A 24016-nucleotide genomic window follows, 5' to 3' on the forward strand; every position below is an offset into this window, starting at 1 on the left:
TCACTTTTACTTGTTCACTGTGGACTTTTTACACCTCTTAAAAAATAATAAATGAAGTGCATAATTTATCATGATACTCATATTAATTGATGCATATTTTTAATGGATTTGGAAAGTGATTTGAAATGAGTAATTAATATTGTGGGTATAACAGGAAAATTTTTTATCTTCTATTGATATGCTAAAAGTGATAAATAAAAGTAAAAATCTATTTCTAAAATACTTGACAAGTAAAAGTAAACGGAGGAAGTATATAATTTTTCCTGCATGAAATAATTCCAAGAAGTGAGGACCACAAAAAGTAGTACGTAAATTAAGGCAAATGCACGCACTAAAATAAATGTACACTATTTTCGATTTCAAAAGGAATTCCTAGTGATGCCAAATATAGCTCATTATTCAACATCCACTTTTTTTATTTATTTCTTGGGATTATTATCTAAGTATAAAATAATTAGTTTTCTAGAACTAAGGTATGTGATAAGGTGTGTGATTAAATATTATGTTCGGTTGATAGCATAAATGATAAATTTATATAAATTTATACGTTAATTAAATATAATATAAATTTAATCTCAGCCTTAATACATGATATCTCATCTTATTTTACTTTATTCTATCAAACTTGAGATTATATTATTTCACTCCCAATGTGAAATAAAATAGTCCAAAAATTATAATCTCAGAATAATTTAGTCAGCCTATCGAACGACACGTTAAGACTTATTCTCGTATGTCGTATGACAAAGGCACACTGGTAGTGTGGAAATGATAAATCAAGCGAATCAATTTAATAATGGAGTCCTATGTTGTGTTAAATAATGCCCCCAACTTTGGCATAGACAACAAATTAATAAAAGCTAATCAAGATTAACATCATAGTGACAAGTGCATCCCGTCATTACGATGGGATTAGCATATCGTACTCTTTTTTGTCATAGACCAGCTGTGGAAGTTGAGATTTTTCAAATCTAAAAGATCTCCAATTATGGATAGTTGTAAATTTTTAATCAATATCTGTTATTTTACAGCAACTATGATGTTATAAAAACTTATGCGTGCTATACGAAATCTGTTTTCTGTATTAGAATCATTGTTTTGAGCAATAAACCATAAAAGTAGTGTATTGCATTAATGTTTATGCATAATTATGGAAAGAAAAAAAATAATCAAATTGATAAATGTTACTCCCTCTAGTCCCAAATGTTAGTCTAATTTTATTTCAAAACACTTAACGTTTTAAAACTAAAACATCATTTATTATTATTATTATCTCAAAGCTATCCGTATTTTCCCAATTAGTGCAATATTAATTAAATGACATGTTTTAGGAGGGATAAACCATATTTTAAAAATATTTGTTATTGAAATCATTTTTGTTAGAGAACGTTTTACCCTTTATTGTAGGATTTTTTCGTGCGAATTCGAATTTAATTGGCCCAATAAATTTATGTTAGGCACAAAAAAAAAAGGAAAATTGAGAAAAGCTAAAAGGCAAGAAAGTGATCTAGACTGATAAAATTTGAAACGAAAGAAAGCCACTTTTACGTAATTGACACTCTTCCAAAAGTATGACTTTCTCCAACATAAAATTCATAAACTACCTTAGTTGGTGAAACATTAACTTTTCCATTTAAGTAGTGCGGTTTTCAACATTGGTTGAACTCTCCATATTTTCCAGCTTTTGGGGGCAAACAGAGGATTTCTTGAGTAATTTTAAGTCAAAGGGTGTACATAAATGGAACATAGTACTAATTTTAATTACCAAAAAAATGGAATTTAAAATAAAAAATGGATTATGGCTTGTGTCCCGATACAAGTTGCATAGAATGGGTAAAGAATAGTTGGGTTAAGTAGGAATTGAAGATATTATGTCCCCTTCTTTTATTCAACCAATTAGTTACCATGATTTTTTTATTCAAATACAATGCTTTAAAGATGAGGAAAACTTAGAGTCAAAAAGCAAATTTTACCTTTTGTCAATTATTTTATTTCTATAATATTGAATTGTTTTTTACTTAAAAATAGTAGTAACAAGCAAGGGGTTGAAAGGGGCAAAAGCACAAGTTGGGTTAAATCCAACTAATACCATCCAAAACCAAAGAAATTTATGCCTTGTGAACTGTCATAGACTGAGATTTTGTGATGTGGGCTTTTCCTTTCACAATAACTTGATTAAGTCCCATATGAAGTTGAAATTTTGTAAGTTATCTATTGTTTGGAAGAGAAAACAATTAGCAAGTGTCAAGTAGAAGGTGAAATTTGATAGGAGTAGACAATTCAGTCATTCGCAAAAATTTGGTAAGAGGTCTAATCACATGATCAGAGGTACAATATTCTAAAAAAACATTCCTCCCTTACAAAAGGATATAAAACAAATTCAAATCACTTCATTAGGTTGTTTGGTCAATCTTAATGGATTTTTGCAAGAAAATGCAATATATTTTGAATTTGACTTGATCATTCTTTATATCCATGTTACCGAAAGCTGCCTAACGGCCACAAACTCGTGTATACAATCTAAGGAGGATTCTTGAATGCGGAAAAGGATACATAGTACGTACGTACATACATATATATATATACACTTATATGTACTCGTGCTTATGGACACACATATAATTTGCAAATAGTTACTTGAGTCTATCTGTAAAGTTAAATGAGCTAAGCTTTTTGGGTTTAATTTCTCTGCTCTCTTTCTTTTCGATTTTAGGTTTATAGCCTCTTTGGCCAAGCTTCTAAAATCTGTTTATTTTGGTGAGAATCGATTTGTGTTTGGTTAATTAATTTGAAAAATACTTTTGAGCAGTAACTAATGTTTGGCCAAGCTTTTGAAAAATGCTTCTAAGTGTATTTTTCTCAAAAGTGATTCTCAGAAAAATACATTTTGAAAGAAGCTACATTTTTCTGCTTCTGTTTCTCCTCAAAGGCACTTTTTTTCCTTCTAAAAGCTTGGCCAAACACCTCAATTTTTGGCCAAACACCTCAATCTTGTTCATCTTAATAGCCTGTTTGGCCAAACTTCTAAAATCTGCTTATTTTGAAAAGTGTTTTTCAAAAGTGCTTTTCAAAAAAGTATTTTTGGTGAAAATAAGTTTGTGTTTGGCTAATCAATTTGAAAAACACTTTTGTGCAACAATTCGTGTTTGACCAAACTTTTAAAAAGTACTTCTAAATGTATTTTTCTCAAAAGTGCTTTTCAAAAAAGTGCTTCTGAGGAGAAATTATTTTTATCTGCTTCTCCTTCCACTCAAAAATACCTTTTTTCTTTAAAAAACTTGGCCAAACACGTTAACTTTGAAGAAAAAATAACACTTTTGGCCCAGAAAAAAACATGGCCAAACATGCTATAAGTCTAATGAGAAGGTTCTAGGTTTAACATTTTAAACTTTTTTTTCCCTTGGTCAAACCAAAACTTTCTTACCCTTCTAAACATTAGTCAAAAAGAAAATTCATTTCTTGTAAAATAGTGTTTAGCTTCAGAAAGTTCAATGCAGTGGGTTCTTGGGAAAACTTAATGAAGTTAGCCAGTATCCAATTTGTCAATGGCAGGCCGGCCCAGTTACATAAGTTGGAGCACCTTTCTTAACGGGGTATTATCATTTTTAGCCCGTGCCAAAAACTATTTATATTTGGTAATCGAAAGTTTGTATAATTTTTGTATATAATATACATAATGTATATATATACAAAATATATATAAATTTTATACATTTTTTCGGCTATTATTTTACAATGTCATTTTTCCTTTCTTAACTATCGTAGTCTAGTAACTCTTTTCGGCCCAAATCCAACTGTTGTTCTTCAACACTTTCACAGCTTCAACCTTGAGATATTTTCATTATTTTTCTTTGATGAAAAATCTAAATCCCTTTCGCTCAAAGGTCCTCCCAAGTTTTGGTCCGCGTTCTTGTTCCCTTACTATTTAGTTTGCTATGCAAAATGTTGGTTGAGACATAATATTATCACAAATCTACATGATCTTGTTTAGGGATGGCAATGTGCGCAAGGGTGTATACATAATTTTTTTTTTGTAAACGGTGTCATCGTTTAAAAAGTAAACACTATAACGATATAAATAAATAAAAGTTGTGAAGAGTATCACCAGCAAATCCGGCCACTCAGAAATTGTAAATAATAGAAAAGAGGAGTAAGTTTTTTTAAAAAATTATAGTTCTAAATCCGTTTAAAATAATTGCATGTTATACTTGTATTATTTATTTATCGGTAGTTTCGATCCCCAAACCCTTCTAGTGACAATGTACGCAATGCCAACCAGATCAAGTAAACTTATTTGTCAAATGGTGTTATTTTATTAATATATCAGTTATATTTAAAAATACTTTCTATATGTGCATTTAATAAAAATATTAGACGAAGATAACACCGCTTCAACTAACGTGCATCCGTTCCTGGAAGTGCAGGTGCAAGGTGGTGCAGGTTCCTGGTGTAAGGGGAACACAATTGTGTGTTGGTGCTAGTTGAAGCAATTTTTTTTAAAAATTTAGCGGGGCAGAGCTGGTTGCGGGTTGGTGCCGAGTTGAAGCAATTTTTTAAAAAAAATTAGCGGAGCAGGGCTAGTTGCGGGTAATATTTTTTTATACAAGCTCCATTTCTTTGAAATGCACTAACTTTGAAGTTTCACTCTAACGCCTCCAATCGACTTTGTCTCTCGACTCTCGCTCTCTCAATTTAGCTTTTCTTTAGGCTGGTTTTAGCTATTTCAATTTATAGTTTTCATAGATAATTAATGTTACTAAGTTTCGGTTATTTGTTGCAGGTATATATTTGGCTAATACTTATCCAATATCAGAAAAAAGAAAGAACTTGCATAAGTACTTACACCAACTTGGAGAAGCTGAAGTAATTAATTTGCATAATAGCAATTTGAGTTTCATTGCCAATGTCTAATTTATAGTCATTCTCAACAAGTTCAAGTTACTCCTTAACTGACAGAGTTGATTACTTTTTAAAAGCAAATTCCTTCCTTAGCAAACTATACTTTAGGATTATTTTTAAGGGAGTTAATGTTCAAAAGCTTTAAGTAAAATCGATCACATCTTCAACATATTATACACGACTGGGTTCCTTTAGTGAACACAAAGTACTCTTATCATAGAATAATTTTTATCATTATTATATATGTTTACCCGAAAAATCAGATAACGTTAAATTTATGTATGGTTCTAAGGATACGTGATACCCTTTGATACAAAGATAGCAATACGAGTATTCTTGACTATGAGAATGTGAATAATGAACAGAAAGAATGAGTAAGATGAAGTAAAACAAGCACACGGAGATATCTTTATATATGCATAGGTTACAAGGATCCCCTCTTTTATAATAGAGGGTCTTTACTTTATTTATAACAAAAAATAATAAATAAAGCATATAGTGAAAGACCCATGATGATTTGTCTCTTCCTCGATTCCCGCCAAGATTCTCTCTCTAGGTACGGTTATAACGGCTCTTGTTAGTGAGCTCGATACTAGCTCGAACTCGTTACTGGGTCGAGCCCTTCGGTCTTGGCTTGAGTTCGACCTTCGGGATGGGCGTGGCGCATTTCCGACCTCGAAGCAATGCCTTGCGGATCGATTTGGTCACGTGCTCGATAAGATTATCGAGTCGACTCCTCGAGCAGCCTTCGGACTCGAGGCTCGTTTGTACTGTTTCCGGAGCTCACTCCCAAAATCCCACTTCGGTTTCTTGCCACTCGAACTCGATCGAACGTAGGAAGGCCGAAATCTATTTCGACCGTATACAAATAGTCCCCTCGTTTCTCATGAAGGATGCGGTGAGAATCAATATGATTTTTGACGGTTCGATCGGGTTATAAGCTGACGTTTTAACATGGATCGATTATGACGTATGTGATAGCTGTCCCATCGATTTAGTCTTTCAAGGTATTTAATGCTTGTCAGATGGCGGTCGGCCACCTCAGATATTGAACCGTCATGATGCGAGCCTATAAATAACTCTTCCATATAACATTTACCACTTTTACGCCTTCGCTCTACCAAATTTTCTTATCCTTTCTCTCTATTTCGTCGCTTGCAGAGCCATTTCTACACCAGAGTTTTGGTGTCGTTAATTTTTCACTTTCCTTTGCCTTTCTTCCTCTCATATCAATGGCCAAAACTTCAAAAATTATACCTCAGAAGGAGAAAGCTTCTTCTTCACGGCCGTCCTGCGATACGGCGCCGGTAGAGCCGTCCACCTATGACTATGTTCCCAGCCCGTGTACTCTGAAGATCGATTTTAAGGTTGAAAATCCTTCATCTGTTCCGGGTCGATGCGAGCACGTGTCGATGTACATGTGCTATATTACGGAGGGTCATCTCGAGGCCGTTAGGAAAGACTGCAACTGGGGTTCCGAGGTTGTGTTGCAAATTTCATCCCCCGAAGAGAGCGTCATCACCCATGTGAAGGGGGGTTTAAGTGTTTACACTTATCCCTTCACGTTGGATCCCGTCGACCCGATGATCATTGATTTTTGCAAAAGATATCATATCACCCTCGGTCAAATTCATCCCTCTCTATGGCGTATAGTAATCCTACTTTGCTTCTTCTCCATCAAAGCCGGGGGGCTGGATTTTTCCCTGAATCACCTCATACGATTGTATCGGCCTCAAATCTTTCAAGGACTAATCAGACTTCATCGTCGGTCATTAAAGGCTTTGATGTCGAGCATCGACGAAGACAAGGATCGGGGATGAATGGGCCTTTATATTCGGGTGAGGACCCGTGACCTTGAGAAGATGTCATTCCCCGAGGAATGGAATTTCGACCGTAAGTGCTTCTCATAAGACGTTGCTTTTCGTATCTTTTCCCGATTTTTTCTGATGTCATTCTTCGATATACAGCTGCCCCTTGGATGCCACAAGCGGTACCCGACCTCAAGGATTGGGTTCGAAAGTTAGCCTCGGCTTTCTCTTATGCCGAACGCGCTTGGCGTGATTTGACAAAAGGTAGATGGGAGGGCAAGAATCATGGAAAGGTTTTACTTCTCGTTTCCTTCGAAGTGTTCTTTGTGCTCCATTCGTTATTGATTTCCTTTCATGCAGGTGTAACCAAGGATGTCGTTTTGAGGCCTTCGAGCGGTGACGAAGGAACCAAGTCCTCGGTCCCGAAATCGGGGAAAGATAAGAAACGAAAAGTTATCTCTCAATCATATGACCCCAAGCCCAAAACTCGAAGGGTGAGGAGGAAGGCAATTGCCCTTCCGATTGACTCGATCCAACGACTGAGAGAAGAAGAAGAAGAAGAAGAAGAAGAAGAAGAAGAAGAAGAAGAAGAAGAAGAAGACGATGCCTCGGCTTTGGTGATCCGATATACGAAAGCTATCGAGGTCACCAGAGCTCCTGAGCTGAAGGCGGCTGTATCGGTCGGGGTCGGTCCTGGAATCCCGAGTCTTGATCGGAGCGCCCCGAGTGATTCGCTTGGGGCTCTGACAGTGGGCCATTCGCCATCCCTTCCAACCTTTTCTGAGGAGACATTAAAGGAAGCTCGAGAATTGAAGACCCCCGATATGAGCGGAGGCTCTAGTGTAGGGGACCCTTTCGGGATTGCTTTACTGGAGTCGATGATGCTTCCGATATTGGTGACGCTTCTCTTCTACTAGAAGAGGCCCAACGTTTCATTACTCGGGTAATGATTTTACTATACTTGGTTTCTTTGTTCTTTTCCAAACTTGACTTATGTTCTTTCCCTACTGTGCATGCCATTAGTAGGTTTCGAGTCGACCTTAGCCAGTGTGAGGTCGAGCTTCAGAAGGTCTCGAGGGAGAGAGACGCCATGCAGCTTCTTTGCAGCCAAAAGGACGAGGCTATAAAGGACCTCCAAGCGGATTTGGCTAAGGCTCGTGAAGAAGAGGCCGAACTCGATAAGCAGGTGAGCCTCGTTCTGTTAAAGTATGGGTTTGACTCAACTGTGGAAGTTAACCCTTCATTGTCTCAGCTGCAACAAAAGGTTGAAAAATCGGGTTACTTCGGGAAGAAGTTGATCAAATCAAAGCTGAATGTAATCGGTGGAAGGAGACTATCGACCACCTGGCTGCGGAAAAAGAAACCATTTTGACCAAATTATTATCGGCCGATATTCAGCTTCGAAGCATCAAGCAAAAGGGTTCGACTCAAGCTAAGAGGATCGAGGAGCTTGAAGCACGGCTTGCTGAGGCAAAGGCGGAGGTTGAGTCATCGAAAGTCATGGCAGATAAGTCCATTGTCGTGTATCAGGCTGATGCTGAGGCTGCTCAGATGGAGGCACGAGAGGCGGCAGATACTATCGACACTCGAGCACAATGGGTTGCCGAACTTGCTAAATGTAGGTCTCGGAGGGAGACCCTCGAGGAGATACACGCTAGAGGTTTCGACCTTATTAAAGAGATGAAGAAGGATAAAGAGCTCGAAGTTGAAGCTGAAGCCTTGGCTTCTGATGGCGATGATGACGGTAGCAAGAGCGGATCCAAGGACGGGGAAGAGCCTGATAGAGAAGCAAACGCCCATGAGGATGACCAGGAAGCTTAGTTCTTAATTTTTTACGTTTGTAATCAATCATGTAGACAATTTTGTATATAGACAACTTGGCCGACTTGCTTCTGTTTCGTGAAGACTTTATACGTGCCTTACAAATGTTTTCACAAGGATTTTAACAATTTAATCTAATTTGGACTTCGTAGTCTCTATGATTGATTATTTTTCAGACTCGAAGTGACGAAGCCCTTAGGCTTACTAGTTGAGTCAATGATTGGAACTCGAAGAAATATAGCTTGTAGGCGTAATGTTCGAGTGAGTGCTCGCTCGAACTCGAAATGAAAGTAGCCCGTAGTCTTATTATTCATTGAGTGAATGATTCGAACTCTAAGTAATATAGCCCATAGGCGTAATGGTCGAGTGAGTGCTTGCTCGAACTCGTAATAAAAGTATCCCATAGGCTTAGTCGTCGAGTGAATGATTCGAACTCTAAATGAAGGTAGCCCGTAGGCTTAGTTGTCGAGTGATTGATTCGAACTCGAAGTAATATAGCCCGTAGGCGTAATGGTCGAGTGAGTGCTCGCTTGAACTCGAAATGCAAGTAGCTTGTAGGCTTATTAGTCGTTGAGTGAATAATTCAAACTCGAAGTAATGTAGCACGTAGGCTTAGTCGTCGAGTGAATGATTCGAACTCGAAATGAAGGTAGCTTGTAGGCTTAATAGTAGTTGAGTGAATGATTCGAACTCGAAGTAATATAGCCCGTAGGCGTAATGGTCGAGTGAGTGCTTGCTCGAACTCGTAATAAAAGTAGCCCATAGGCTTAGTCGTCGAGTGAATGATTCGAACTCGAAATGAAGGTAGCCCATTGGCTTAGTTGTCGAGTGATTGATTCGAACTCGAAGTAATGTAGCCCGTAGGCGTAATGGTCGAGTGACTGCTCGCTCGAACTCGAAATGCAAGTAGCCTGTAAGCTTATTAGTCGTTGAGTGAATGATTCGAACTCGAAGTAATATAGCCCGTAGGCGTAATGGTCGAGTGAGTGCTTGCTCGAACTTGTAATAAAAGTAGCCTGTAGGCTTAGTAATCGAGTTTATCTTAATTCTGATTGCATAATAAATCTCCAAATAGAGGAATTTTTCTTGGATATAAGATATCGGTAAAGAGGAGGACTTTCTTTGCAAGTCATTATACATGTGTTCATGTTTCGCGTTTGGGTTCGGGCCAACTATATGGGCATGGTTCGTTTTGACCATTTTGGCTCTTACAACTTTTCCTACTGGAACCCCGTTGTTGTGAAATAACTTTCTTACATCAGAACTTGATATATTTGAGGGCTAATGCCCCCCCAGTATTCGAGGTCGGTTGTACAAAGGCCTTGGATACTATTGTAAGTGCAGCACGATCATTGGTTGCCTTATTTAAAACCTTGCCGAAAAACCCATTTGGGATAAAACCGGTCTAAGGCAAAAAGAGTGCAACGCGTGCTTTCATGCGAAGGATCCATCTTAGCTCTTGTTCGGACTTCTGCAGGGGTCAGTTTTGAAATGTAAATAAATATGGAAGGGCCATACCTTAGCAGTAGTATCGTTTTAGATGTGACACATTTCAACTGCTTGATAGTTGTTTGCCGTTTATAATGCCGAGCATGTACGATCCCTTTCCGACGTTCTCGAGAACCTGATATGGTCCTTCCTAATTTGGTCCTAGTTTTCCTTCGTTTGGATTTCGGGTATTGATGGTGACTTTTCTTAACACTAAGTCCCCAGACTTGAAATGGCGGAGCTTGGTTCTTCGATTATAATATCTTTCGATTCGCTGCTTTTGGGCGGCCAATTGGACGAGAGCAGCTTCTCGTCTTACGTCCGATAATTCGAGGCTGGTATTCATAGCCTCGTTATTTGATTCTTCCATCGTGAATCGAAATCTGGTATTGGGTTCACCGACTTCGACTGGTATCAATGCTTCAGACCCATATACTAAGGAGAATGGGGTCGCCCCCGTACTGGATTTTGATGTTGTCTGATATGCCCAAAGGACTTCAGGAAGGATTTCTCTCCATTTTCCTTTAGCGTCATTCAACCTCTTCTTTAGGTTTTGAATGATAGTTTTGTTCATTTATTCGGCTTGTCCGTTCCTACTGGGGTGGTATGGTGTTGATAGTATTCTTCTTATTTTGTGTTCTTCGAAGAGTTTTGTTACTTTGCTGCCAACGAATTATTTCCCATTGTCACATACTGTCACGACCCAACTGGAAGGTCATGACTAGAACCCGGGCCATACTTGCCGAGCACCAACGTACATTTTATCTAACCTTCCTTATTATCTTTAAGGGCCGACAAGACCAATATAAATGGTAGACATGGATCATGAACATCCAACAATGAAAGATAATGTCATGAACATACGTAACATGGGACGACAAGACTGTCAAGAAACTATATATAAGGTACGAGCTACCATGGTGCCATGAAAGACTATACAACAAAAATCAGCCGATAAGGCATTCCAAACCATACATGAGTCGACACCTGTCTATGAGCCTCTAAAAGAACATAAGTGCTACAACATTGCCGGAACAGGGCCCCGACATACCCATAATGTCTATAACAAAAATGCATACCAAGACCACGGCAAGTCCGGAGAAGGGATCTTGCCAATAACCGCTGAACCGGATAGCCTACTGTGATGGGGGAGCTGCATCTACCCATCTATCAGGACCTGCAGCACGACATGCAGCGTCCACAAATAAAAAGGACGTCAGTACGAATAAAGTACTGAGTATGTAAGGCAGGAAAGCATAAGTAAGAACAATAATGTAAACAGTGATAGGGAATATACAACCTGTGACATCTGGGTACCTCTGAGGGCTACTGACATGAAATACATGATACATACATATATATATACATAAACTTTTAAAACATACGCCTTTGTGGGCATCATCATCATCATATCGTACCCGGCCGTAATAGGCTCGGTAAAACGTACCCGGCCATCATAGGGCTCGGTAGAATCGTACCCGGCCACGTGGAGCTCGGTAAAACCCAACTGATCAGTGGTTGCACAATAGGTGCCATACCCGGCCGACTATAGCGCGGCTCGGTAGAGTAAAATAGATACATATATATGATGCATGCTGGACTCATTGGAATCACATTTTGAACCTTTCGGAGTGACGTAAGGTCGGTATCCTTCGTACACGTTATTAGGATTAACTCTTCATCAAGAATCTTATAAGAATCAGGAACTACCAACAACATTGATAATATAAGAATAAGAGAAGTAACATCAATATCAATTGTTTCATAAGAAGGGCAGCAATGTAAGTACTGCTAGCTTCTAAGAGTAGAGTATCTTTGGGAGCTCGTTCATTACATTATGTACAATCAGAGTCGTGCAAAAGAATGAAGGGGATAGCCTCACATACCTTGTATATACTGCCCAACCTCAAGCTATGCAAATGTCACGACTCCTTAGTCTACAATAAGAGAAATGACACTATCATTATCGTTTAAGCGTCGTAACTATTATGTATCGACCGCAACCTATTTTACGATGAAACGGACAGCACCTCCCCTATTTATATGACTTCCTACAAGTCAATACAATCACCAAACAGCCCAAACAACATCATTAATAATCATATTGAGCCTCCAAAATAGTCCACCAACTAACAACATTACTACCAAGCCTTTCGATATATATTTCACAAGTTCTAGCATCAACGACTTAGCCACAACTTGGATAATCTTAAATATATATAGAGTAAGAGGTTCCTTACCTTTAAACAGAAAGAACAACTCCAATTTGACCTTAATTTTCCACGAAATATCCCTTCAATTCTGCCACAAGAACAAGGAAGCGAAACTAGCAATTAATTCGGGTTTTTCGGCACTAGAATTACTTTAGAAGACTTGAAATCACCTAGGGTTGATATTAAAAACTTGAAGGTGTATTTACAGGACATAAAACACTTAAAACAACCTCCCACACGAGCTGGAACAACACAAAAATCAGCAACAACAAGAAGAACAAGAAACTTACTAGCGCCACGGGATTCCCGACATTTGATTTGTGTTGTTTGCCCTTTGTTTGGGTCTTGGATCATGAGAGAACCTTGAGAGACTGTTTTTAGGGTTATAAGGTCTGAATATACTGAAAAATAATGACTTAAAACGGGTTTGAGGTATCTTATATATGTCCATATGTCTTAAACCGCCTTTGTGGGCCCCATAGAGAGCAGCTTGGCGCACTCTCGCGAAAATGCGAATATCTCTCTATTCCGAGATCGTATCGATAAACGGTTTAATGCGTTGGAAACTAGACTCATAGATCTTCAATTTGATAGGTAGATCACCCCATAATTCCAAGCACATTGGGAGAAAAATGCAGTAAAATTTGACCTAAAGTTTAAGTAAAATTATAAACCTAAGTTGCGACAACTTTTGTCGACTTTTGTTTCATAACTCGCTTGACTTCAAGACTTATGATACGGATATTATATGATTCAAATATATTAAAACAAGACCTCTTGGGATAGTTAATCACCTCTAGTGTTACCCGAAAATACGGGTTACAACATCCTTGATTCGTTTAACTTCTAATACTTGTTAACCACTCTTATACACCCTTGTATCGTTTAAGACCAATAGGATTAACTTCTTATCATCTCAAAGATAATCTCTTCTTGGATTTACGTCGACTAACTTACGGCGTGATCTATGGTATGTGAATTTGGGTTGTAACACATACCATTTCGGCGGGTATCCCAAATTGGCATACAATATAATCCCAAATAAAGTCTATAACTTCTTTATCTCTTATTTTCTCGAACTCATGTGCGTCAACCCATTTAGAAAAATAGTCAGTCATAAATAAAATGAATTTGGCTTTACCTGGTGTTGATGGCAGAGGGTCAGCGATATCCATTCCCCATTTTATGAACGGCCACGGGGATAGGACTGAGTGAAGTTGCTCTCCGAGTTGATGGATCATTGGCACAAACCTTTGACATTTGTCATATTTACGAACAAAATCCATCGCATGTTTGCCCATATCGATCCAATAATACCCTGTTCTGATTATTTTTCGAACTAATGTATCGGCACAGAAGTGATTCCCGCAAGTGCCCTGGTGCACTTCCCATAGGATGTAATCGGTACCTCCCGGACCCAAGCATACTGCCAACGGTCCATCGAATGTCCTTCGATATAGCGTTCCATCCAAAGCCAACGTGAATCGAGCAGCTTTAGTCCGTAGGGCCCTAGAATCTTTAGGGTCCGATGGGAGCTTTCCGCTCTGTAAGTATTCAATATACTTATTTCTCCAATCCCAGGTTAAGCTTGTAGAATTTATCTCGGCGTGACCTTCTTCGATTACCAATCTCGAAAGTTGAACGACAGTCCCCGAGTTCAAGTTATCTTCCTCAACCGACGATCCCAAATTCGCAAGTGCATCGGCCTCATTGTTTTGTTCTCATGGAACATGCCGTAAAGTCCATTGTTTGAAATAGTGCAAAGTCACAAGTAGTTTGTCTAAATACCTTTGCATTCTTCCTTCTCGAACTTCGAAGGTTTTGTTTACTTGACTCACCACCAGCAAATAGTCACATTTGGTTTCAATGACTTCTGCTCCCAAGTTTTTAGCTAGTTCGAGACCTGCAATCATGGCTTCATACTGGGCCTCGTTGTTAGTCAACCTGGTAGTTTTAATAGATTGCTTAATAGTGTTACCCGTGGGTGGTTTCAAAACTATTCCTAGCCCGGACCCCTTCACATTCGAAGCCCCGTCCGTAAAAAGGATCCATACCCCCGATGATGTACCCGATTTTAACAGGAGTTCTTTTTCAACTTCGGATACGAGGGTTGGCGTGAAATTGGCCACGAAGTCTACTAAACTTTGAGACTTGATGGTCGTACATGGTTGATATTCGATATCATACCCACTGAGTTCGACAGCCCATTTGGCCAATCGGCCTGATAGTTCGGGCTTATGCAAAAATATTACGAAGCGGGTAAGTGTTTAATACACATATGGGATGACATTGAAAGTACAGTCTTAACTTTCTAGAGGCGCTTATCAGTGCAAGTGACAATTTTTTTAGGTGCGGATATCTAGTTTCCGCTTCTCCTAAGGTACGACTTATTTAATAAACGAAAAATTACGTACCTTGCTCTTCTCGAACTAAGACACCACTTACGGCGATTTACGATACTTCCAAGTACAAGCAAAGTTTTTCGTCTGTTTTTGGAGTGTGAAGTAGTGGTGGACTCGATAGATATCGTTTTAGTTCCTCTAATGCTTGTTGGCATTCCGGGGTCCAAGCGAAATCGTTCTTCTTTTTGAGTAGAGAGAAAAATTTGTGACTTCGATCTGATGATCTCGAAATGAATCGGCCTAAGGCTGCAATCCGTCCCGTTAGCCTTTGTACAGCTTTCACGCTATCCACGATGGTGATGTCTTCGATGGCCTTGATTTTATCGGGGTTAATCTTAATTCCCCGATTTGACACCATGAAGCCGAGGAACTTGCCCGACCCGACCCCGAAAGCATATTTTTCGGGGTTGAGCTTCATGTTATATTTCCTCAAAATCTCGAACGTTTTCTGCAAATGGGTCGAATGGTCCTCTGCGCGCAGGGACTTAACTAGTATGTCATCAATATAAACTTCCATTGATTTACCTATTTGTTCTTTGAATATTTTATTTACTAGGCGTTGGTAGGTAGCCCCCGCATTTGTTAGCCCGAAAGGCATCACATTATAACAATATGTTCCATATTTGGTGACAAATGAAGTCTTTTCCTGGTCCTCCAGTTCATCTGGATTTGATTATACCCGGAATAGGCATCGAGAAAAGTAAGGATCTCGTGGTCGGCTGTGGCATCGATCATGCGATCGATATTGGCCAGTGAAAAGGAATCTTTAGGGCATGCTTTTTTCAAATACTTATAGTCCACACACATTCTAAGTTTGTTCCCATTTTTAGGCACTACAACTACATTGGCTAACCATTCGAGATATTTCACATCCCGAATGGACCCTATCTTGAGAAGTTTGGTTACCTCGTCCTTTATGAATGCATGCTTTTCCTCGGACCGAGGTATTCTCTTTTGCTTTACCGGTCTGAACCTAGGGTCCAAGCTTAGCCGATGCATCGTTATGTCCTGTGAGATCCATGTTATATCTAAATGGGACCAGGCAAAACAATCAATGTTATCGATAAGAAATTGAACAAGTTTCTTCCTGAGTTCGGAGCTCAACCCCGTTCCCAAGTATACCTTTCGCTGGGGACAATGCTCGATTAGCATGACTTGATCTAGTTACTCAATTGTTGATTTGGTAGCGTCGGAGTCATCAGGAATCATGAAAGATCGAGGGACCATTTGATCATCATCTTCTTCGATCTTCTGGTTATCTGGCTGGGTCGAAGCCGACATCTGTGATTGCTATTTGGTGTCCCATTCTCCTTCTGAGCCTGATCCCTTTTTTGATGAAGGCGAGGATATTGATTTCGCTTCCTCGACTACGAACATTTATTTTGCAGTTGGTTGTTCTCCATACACTGTTTTGACACCTCTCGATGTTGGGAATTTGAGGACCTAGTATAGGGTCGAAGGTACAACTCTCATGTTGTGGATCCATGGCCTTTCGAAAAGGGCGTTGTATCTCATATCGCCTTCGATCACGTGAAACTTTGTTTCCTGGATGGTTCCGGCCACGTTTATTGGTAGGATTATCTCGCCTTTGGTGGTTTCACATGCCATATTGAATTCGTTTAGAACCAGAGTTGCGGGTACGATCTGATCCTGCAGGTCGAGCTGTTCTACGACCTTCAATCTGATGATGTTGGTTGAGCTACCTGGATCGATTAACACATGCTTAATTTTAGTCTTATTCATAAGTACGGATATTACCAGTAATCTTGAGTTTGAGATCGCTTTTTTCTCACAATCGGTGTTTTAGTGCGTTTAAGCACTGGTCCCTGAGGGGTATCGGTGCCGCCGATGATCATGTGAATGACGTGCTGCGGTTCTTCTTGTTCATTTTGCTTGCCGAAATCCCCGTTTTTAAAATGGTTCTTCGCCCGATCACTCGAAAACTCCCGAAGGTGCCCTTTGTTAAATAAGCGGGCTACTTCCTCTCTTAGTTACCTGCAATCTTCCGTTATGTGGCCATGGGTGCCATGATATTCGCACATTTGATTGGGACTCCTTTGGGCAGGATCGGTCTGCATGAGTCGAGGCCACTTAGTGTCTTTGATGCGTCCGATAACCGACACGATGGCGGATGCACCAATGCTGAAGTTATACTCTGATAACCGAAGTGCTTCTATAGGAATGTCATAATTATCAAAGCCCCTCTTGCTCATAAGTCCCCGAGAATTTTGCCCTCGATCAATCCTTTGATTGTTCTGAACTGTATTGCGTGTTGAACCGTTGTTCATCCGATCTACGACGTACGGTTGATATCGGTCTCTATTCGACCTTTTTTCTCTGTCGATCTCCCTTTGGTTTTTAGTAGATGTCCTGTTCTGATGCATGGGTTCATACGGAGCTCCCAACTAGTCATCTTCGACCCTAATTTTTGATTGATATCGGTTGTGTATAGCTGCCCAAGTTATTGCCGGATACTCGATCAAATTTTGCTTCAGCCGACATGATGTTGTCAAACTTAGCTCGTTAAACCCTTGGGTGAAAGCGTGTACGACCCAATCATCTGTGACCGGTGGCAATTCTATGCGTTCCATTTGAAATCGGGATATGAATTCCATCAGCATTTCATTACCCCTTTGCTTTACTTTGAAGGGGTCTAATTTCCTTGTTGCAACCTTTATGGCACCAGCATGTGCCTTTACAAACAAATCTGCTAACATGGCAAAAGAATCGATGGAATATGGTGGTAAATTATGATACCAGATCATTGCTCCCTTCGAGAGGGTCTCCCAAAACTTTTTCAACAACGCGGATTCGATCTCATCGTCCTCCAAATCGTTACCTTTGATGGCACATGTGTAAGAGGTGACATGTTCGTTAGAATTGGTCGTACCGTTATATTTGAGAATTTCAGGCATACGAAAGTTTTTGGGGATTGGTTTTGGGGATGCACTCGAGGGAAAAGGCTTTTGTATGAATTGTTTGGAATCAAGCCCTTTTATCATTGGTGGAGCCCCCGGGATTTGATTGACCCTGACATTGTATGTTTCCACTCTCTTATCGTTGGCTTCGACTCGTTTTGTGAGTTCTTCGAACAATTTAGTAATTTCGGGAGTGGTCCCCGATTCTTGCTTGTTTTATTTCACTATGGCGGACTCCGTTCTAGGGGTGATTTCTCGAAGCGGATTGGGATCCAGCCTACTTTGTATATGAGTTTGGCTCTGTAACTGGGCTATCACTACTTGTTGGGCTTGTAGCATCTCGAAGATCATACGTAAGCTGGCTCCGATTTCCCCCGCGTTATGGGTGTCTCGGGCTACAGATCGAGTACAGCCCTGAATGGAACGTTGATTCGCCTCCAGAGTTATTTGTGAATTGACATCCATTGGTACTTCGGCTCGAATTCGGGTACTTCGATTTGAGACTCAGTGCCATCGTCAAGTGGCCTTCTGCCCCCGGGGTGCCAAGTTGTTGGTTTCCTATTGAAGGTCGGCTTCGTGATTGATAGGTAAAGCCATTGCTGATTTGAAATTGTAAACTGGTGTGCACCGCAGTTTTATATCAAACAATCACTGTTATCCTTAGCCCCACGGTGGACGCCAAACTATTTCCCCGAAAAAGCAGATAACGTTAAATTTATATATGGTTCTAAGGATACGTGATACCCTTTGATACAAAGATAGCAATACGAGTATTCTTGACTATGAGAATGGGAATAATGAACAGAAAGAATAAGTAAGATGAAGTAAAACAAGCACAAGGAGATATTTTTATATATGAGAAAAGATCTTTTGTTCCAGTGTATTCAGTATATGCATAGTTTATAAGGATCCCCTCTTTTATAATAGAGGGTCTTTACTTTATTTATAACAAAAAATAATAAAATAAAGCATATAGTGAAGGACCCATGATGATTTGTCTTTTCCTCGATTCCCGCCAAGATTCTCTCTCTTGGTGCGGTTATAACGACTCTTGTGAGTGAGCTCGATACTGGCTCGAACTCGTTACTGGGTCGAGCCCTTCGGTCTTGGCTTGAGTTTGACCTTCGGGATGGGTGTGGCGCATTTTCGACCTCAAAGCAATGCCTTACGGATCGATTTGGTCACGGGCTCGATAAGATTATCGAGTCGACTCCTCGAGCAGCCTTCGGACTCGAGGCTCATTTGTACTGTCTTAGGAGCTCACTCCCAAAATCTCACTCTGGTTTCTTGCTACTCGAACTCGATCGAACGTAGGTAGGCCGAAATCTATTTCGACCGTATACAATATATATGAAAATTTGAAGACAATTCAAACAAATTAAAACAAGGACTTGTTCTTAAAATCAAACTCGTAAAAAAAAAAGGAAAAACTACTCCTTAAAAATACAAAAGAAAGAAAAGTCTTCTTTTTTTTCAAAAATTAAACGGAGTTGGGGTGGAGCGGGTTTATGCAGTATAGGACGGTGCGGGGTCGAGAACGGGAAACTTTGCTATGCGGTGCAAGTTGAAATCTTAGCTATACAAGGTTGAACCTGCATCGTAACCGCCCCACCGGCCCCACTGCCCTTTGTCTTATTTGTTTTGACAGAGCAGTGACTTGCTCATAGGTCAGCCGTTTATTTGACATGGATTTTGGGGGAGAAAAGGTTAGTTTTTAGGATTTGGATCAAAATTGTTAAATTTCATCATACAGTAAGGACTAATTCTGTAAGTTGTTATATATTAAGGACCAAAATAAACAAACCTCATACATTTAAGACCATTTTGATAATTTTCTCAACCAAAGTATTTATGTGATACACAAATGACTCTCAAAGTGGATGGTGAATGTACAAAAAAAAGACTCTATTTACTAATAACTAGCCATTCTAGTTATACTACAAAAAATAGTGAAAACAATTATCAATGATATACAATATTCAAAAATCATAGGCAAAAAAAATTATTTTTCAATGGGTATTGCCGTGATTCGTTACAAAAACACATAGACGAGGCAATATACAAAATTTGACAAAGTTTGAAGGCGAGTTAGACTAGTTTGGAGTCAAAATTCATTATCAATAATATAAAATTATTTAAAAAATTAGGCAGAAAAAGACTTTTTTCAATGGGTATGGTTAAAATTCGTTGAAAACATATAGATGAGAAAATATACAAAATTTGAGTAAGATTGGATGTGATTTGGACCGGTTTGGTATCAAAATTTGTAGATAAAATCGATATTATAATTTTTCTGCAACACATGTATCAAACATATGTCACACATGCATCTCACACACAGATATACATGTGATACACATTTGATATATATGTGTGATACACAAATGATACACAGTGTGATCCATAGATCATCTTTTTCCATGTTCATCTTATACTTCAAATTTTTAATTCAAACCACCTCAAAACTCTACTAAATCATCCCAAAATTGAGATTCAAACTCCTTAAGATGTACCAAATTTATTCCAACAACATTCACTAAAAATAAAGCAAAAAAGTTGATCTCCCCCCTTTAATTTTTTACTACAAATAGCTAATTGGCTAATATTGATAGTATTTGGTTAATATTGATAATATCTTATGAATTGGCCAACTTTTGTAATAACTTACTTATGGGCGGATATAACTGGTAATTTTTTAATTTTTCTCACCACTTGTTCCATGAGCAAAATTTCAAGTTTAACAAATGCTTTATGGGCAACACTTTTGGTTTTTGACCTTGAAGTTCTACCCATGAGCACAAATGAGTGTCAAGAATTAAAGACCATCCCAAAAAGTATGGTATTTCTGCAATTTTTTGCGGGAAAATTCCACTATATAGCCTCATTTTTTGCGCCTCAAAAGAGGACAGCCCAATAATGTAATCTCACAATAGACTGCAGCATATAGTAGAGGCCCACAACGGCACAACCCAACAATCAAAATTCAAAAATCATAAATCCAAAACTAACTAATCTCAATGAATAGGCATTAATTAGGTGTTCCCAATCTTTATCGTCTTCAGCTTCGTCTTGCAAATCGCTATCCTCATTAAATTTTCCCTGTATTCTTGCCCCAGCTTTTCAACAGCAAAGGCGGCTGCTCTTACTACCCGTTAAGCATGGGGAAGACAACCTCACGGTGAGGGAAATCTTAACTATTAAGCCTTGTATTTTGTCTATTACCTTTGTTTTTCACACTCACTTTTTTCCGTTTATGTATATCAGCGGAGATGCAGCCGCTCGAGCTGAACGTAAATTCGAAAAGAAACTCGACTTCTATGCTAGTAATTTACTTTACCCTATACTCGGTTTTGTTCTAATAGATGTCTCCTTTTTCCTTTTTCCTTTTTCTATGTTATGGCATACTATCTATTTTGAGTTGGCATATCTAATGAGTGTTCTTCTAATGCCTATTTCGCATGGTTTTTTCTACAGAGGTTAGACAGACAGTTACTTCATTAGCTGCCCAGAAGTCTATTACTAAGGTTTGTGTTCTCAGAAACTTTGTTATTTGTTCTAGGCTTTCAATCATTGGTGACTTTAGCTTGAGACTATAAGGAATACTCCACTCAGGGGTTTCTAGCTCTGCTGCTAGATACAACTGTACAACTGAATGATGCATCTAAAATGTTTCGTCTCTACCTCTATAGCCAAAAATAGATGAAGAAAATTAGTTAGAATAAAGCCTTATTTTGCTTTCCTTTTATACTGACTTGCGCACTTTCTTTCACGCGCTCTAGTTTAATATATGTGGTAACATGCTAATCCTGGATGAATGCATGTCCTGGCATGTTTACAGCAGAAATTGGGAGTGTACAATCTCTGTGGGTGCTCCTTTTATTTGACTTAACTATGGAAAATAAAAAAATTGAAGAAGGTTATTCCGGTTGAAGAGACCAGATAGTGAAGGTTGGCATTGGTATCAAGTGTGAATTCCTCTAAGATGGACAGTGTGAACATAATGGTCTAATAAGTCTCGTCTTGATCAGTTGCCTCTTTGCGCTCTTTTTCTGCTTTTGGCACTCTAAATGGGATGACATTCCCAGGAGATGCTATAAGATTGGATGGATGTTGTGATTTTCTTAAGTTGAATGATGTTTTTACCTCAGCTAATATGTCTATTGGGATATAGAATGATTCCTTGAAGTTGATTATTTATGTGTCTCGCTGTATCTTTTGCAATTTTGAATCTCGATATCTATAGGTCCTGCACTATTTTGTCCGTGAGTTTGTCATTAACTCTAAGATACAAAGAAGTGTTGAGATAAGTTCTACTAGTTGCCAACTTGCTATCCAACACGCCTTCACCAGCCCCAAAATTAACTTCCTATTTTCTTTTTTGCCCCTTCCATTTTCATGCACTCTAACAAGTCAGTTCCATTTTGTCCCAAATTCTTTCATGTGGTTTCAGTCACTTAACTCTTGATTATTAAGTCCCAAAATTTGCATCTAGCTTCATGGTTTGTTAAGTGTTTTTTGAGGAAGATCCCACAGTGGTTCTACAGTATGATGGCTGGAGGATACACTTCACTTTTAATGTTGGACATAGGAGTTGGTTGCATGATACAATATAACATAGTGCAACAGTTCTCTATTAATGAATTGAATAATCAAAATTTAGAGGGTACCCTGTTGATGCTTCTCTTGAAACTATACCCTGTGTTTATTCTGCTGAATTGGTGATTTGTTTTTCTGCCAGAAGAAAAAAGTAAGAAGCAGGCAAAAGAAGTTGAAGGCTTATGATCTTTCTGAACTTACAGAGTTTCTCCCGGAGTTAAAAGCCTCTCAGCAACCAAAACCTGCAGAGTTCAAGTTGAAAAGTAAAAATAGGAAAAATTTAGTGTGAGTGCTTAAAACTTTGTTTGTCTTTCAAAAGCCCCTGTCCTTTGTATGATAGAGCAATTTGTTCCTAAGAATGTGTACTTCCAACAGGTTGAAGGAAGGCCATCAGTTTCAAGCAGTTATTAATCATCCTGCTTTCCAGGCAGATCCACTAGGTGCCATTCATCAACATCTGCAAAGCACGCAGCCGACTCTGGATGAAAAGCCAAAAAGAAGGGAAAATAAAAATGGAAATAGAAAAGGAAAAAAGAAATCTAAAGCCTCGGCTGCGCCACAGTCAATGGAGATATAATGTGCTCTTCAACTTCACTTTCTTTTCTGCTTCTTCTAGTAAAGATCCCCATTTGCCAAATTTTGGCGTGTTGGTCTGTGTTCATAGTAGTTCACAGTGCTACTAAACTAGCAGCTATTTACCGCTATGATCTTGCCTAGGCGTGCAAGAAAAGCGATTAAGGTAAATCTTATCATTCTCTTGCCTTGTCATGTATCTGTTTGATACGATCGTTCATCTGTTGAGTTAGTTGCAACTTGCAAGGAGGACGCAAAGATCTTTATTTTAAGTATTTTGCAAAGAGCCTCACTATGATTCAACAGAGTTTGGAAAATTGATTTTGGTTTAATTAAAACTTCCTATTTTCAAACTTTATTTCAGCTCTTCTTTTTCTTTTAATGATGTAATATAAGCACTTCATTTTTCATATTTCTTTAGGCTGTTAATCACCCTTCGATGTTGTATGATGCTAAGCTTGTTCATTTCTTTCATCATATTTCATTTTTTCAGTTGAATGTTGAATTTGCGTAAACTTAAGTAAAGTTGAACAGCATATGAAAGCCCAATTGAGTGCAGTGGCAGAGTCACGTTTATTGAAGTGCAGTGGCAGAGTCACGTTTATTGAAGGGGGTTCAACTAAATCCCTTCGCCAAAATTGTATTGTGTATATAGGTGAAATTTTATTTTGTGTGTACTATTGGATCCGCTAAATACGAGAGAACATTTCGTTGAATCCCTTCATAAATTTTTGTCTGCGCAGACTGATCGAGTTAGTCATTGTTTGTAAATTTTAAATCTGAACTAGTGATAATGTTAACCTTACGTCTTAAACTTGAGGTCTCTTATATACCCTTCTGTTGTAATGATCATTATTAGGAGATAGGAAATTCCGATATATACCACGCTAAGATGACTTGTGCTTTAAACTGAAAAAGCGATTTCCAAGCGTCTTCCCTTTGAGCCTTAGACTATTGCAATGATTGTTACATGGGTTCAAAATTTTAGTACTTTTAAGTTACTAAATTTTAAATTAATATTGTATACATAGCTTATATGGAATTTGCCAACACAAACAGCTTCTAACATTTATCTAGTTAAGGTGTTTGATCATCTTTTGGTTAGATCAATTAAAAAAGAGTTTAAATGAAATTCATTTTTTTTTTGGTCAAAGTATAAATGGACATTATTGAATGAAATAATTCAAGGAAAGGCGTTCTACGATACCAGTTACAAGTCAAATAAAAGACTTACAATTTCTAGAATAAATTTTCGTATATCGAATAAGATAGAATAGCTCCAAAATGTTATATCCCGT

At 38.6% G+C, this 24016-nt stretch overlaps 2 protein-coding genes across 4 annotated transcripts; both read left to right on the forward strand.

The window, feature by feature from the left end:
- Nucleotides 1–6719: 6719 nt before the first annotated feature.
- LOC138897948 (uncharacterized) lies at nucleotides 6720–8528 on the forward strand. Its single transcript, XM_070183975.1, has 3 exons — nucleotides 6720–6792; nucleotides 7068–7381; nucleotides 8106–8528. Exons 1-3 carry the CDS (start codon nucleotides 6720–6722, stop codon nucleotides 8526–8528), a joined length of 810 nt encoding a protein of 269 aa, XP_070040076.1.
- Nucleotides 8529–20560: 12032 nt separating this feature from the next.
- Nucleotides 20561–23537, forward strand: LOC104113360 (uncharacterized). Of its 3 annotated transcripts, XR_690204.4 has the most exons (6): nucleotides 20565–20727; nucleotides 20814–20872; nucleotides 21024–21073; nucleotides 22288–22430; nucleotides 22521–22884; nucleotides 23212–23537. XR_690204.4 is itself a non-coding variant. In XM_009623493.3 (5 exons), the coding sequence occupies exons 1-5, from the start codon at nucleotides 20708–20710 to the stop codon at nucleotides 22720–22722; spliced, it is 471 nt and encodes a 156-aa protein (XP_009621788.1). In that variant the 5' UTR covers nucleotides 20561–20707; the 3' UTR covers nucleotides 22723–23130. The 3 variants fall into 3 exon arrangements, 2 of the variants coding, with proteins under 2 accessions (XP_009621788.1, XP_009621787.1); XM_009623493.3 differs by lacking the exon at nucleotides 23212–23537 and having other exon boundaries at nucleotides 20561–20727; nucleotides 22291–22430; nucleotides 22521–23130; XM_009623492.4 differs by lacking the exon at nucleotides 23212–23537 and having other exon boundaries at nucleotides 22521–23130.
- Nucleotides 23538–24016: the final 479 nt, after the last annotated feature.

The sequence above is a fragment of the Nicotiana tomentosiformis genome, chromosome 8 (assembly GCF_000390325.3).
Source record: "Nicotiana tomentosiformis chromosome 8, ASM39032v3, whole genome shotgun sequence".
Lineage (NCBI taxonomy): Eukaryota > Viridiplantae > Streptophyta > Magnoliopsida > Solanales > Solanaceae > Nicotiana > Nicotiana tomentosiformis.

Excerpts from the sequence above, each read along its gene's own strand:
- LOC138897948 (XM_070183975.1), top strand. The coding sequence starts at position 6,720 with ATGGGCCTTTATATTCGGGTGAGGACCCGTGACCTTGAGAAGATGTCA. Across the intron at positions 6,793-7,067 it reads CGAGGAATGGAATTTCGACC|GTGTAACCAAGGATGTCGTT; the intron begins GTAAGTGCTTCT and ends CCTTTCATGCAG. Across the intron at positions 7,382-8,105 it reads CTCCTGAGCTGAAGGCGGCT|CTTCGAAGCATCAAGCAAAA; the intron begins GTATCGGTCGGG and ends GCCGATATTCAG.
- LOC104113360 (XM_009623492.4), top strand. The coding sequence starts at position 20,708 with ATGGGGAAGACAACCTCACG. Across the intron at positions 20,873-21,023 it reads GAAACTCGACTTCTATGCTA|AGGTTAGACAGACAGTTACT; the intron begins GTAATTTACTTT and ends TTTTTTCTACAG. Across the intron at positions 21,074-22,287 it reads CCCAGAAGTCTATTACTAAG|AAGAAAAAAGTAAGAAGCAG; the intron begins GTTTGTGTTCTC and ends TTTTTCTGCCAG.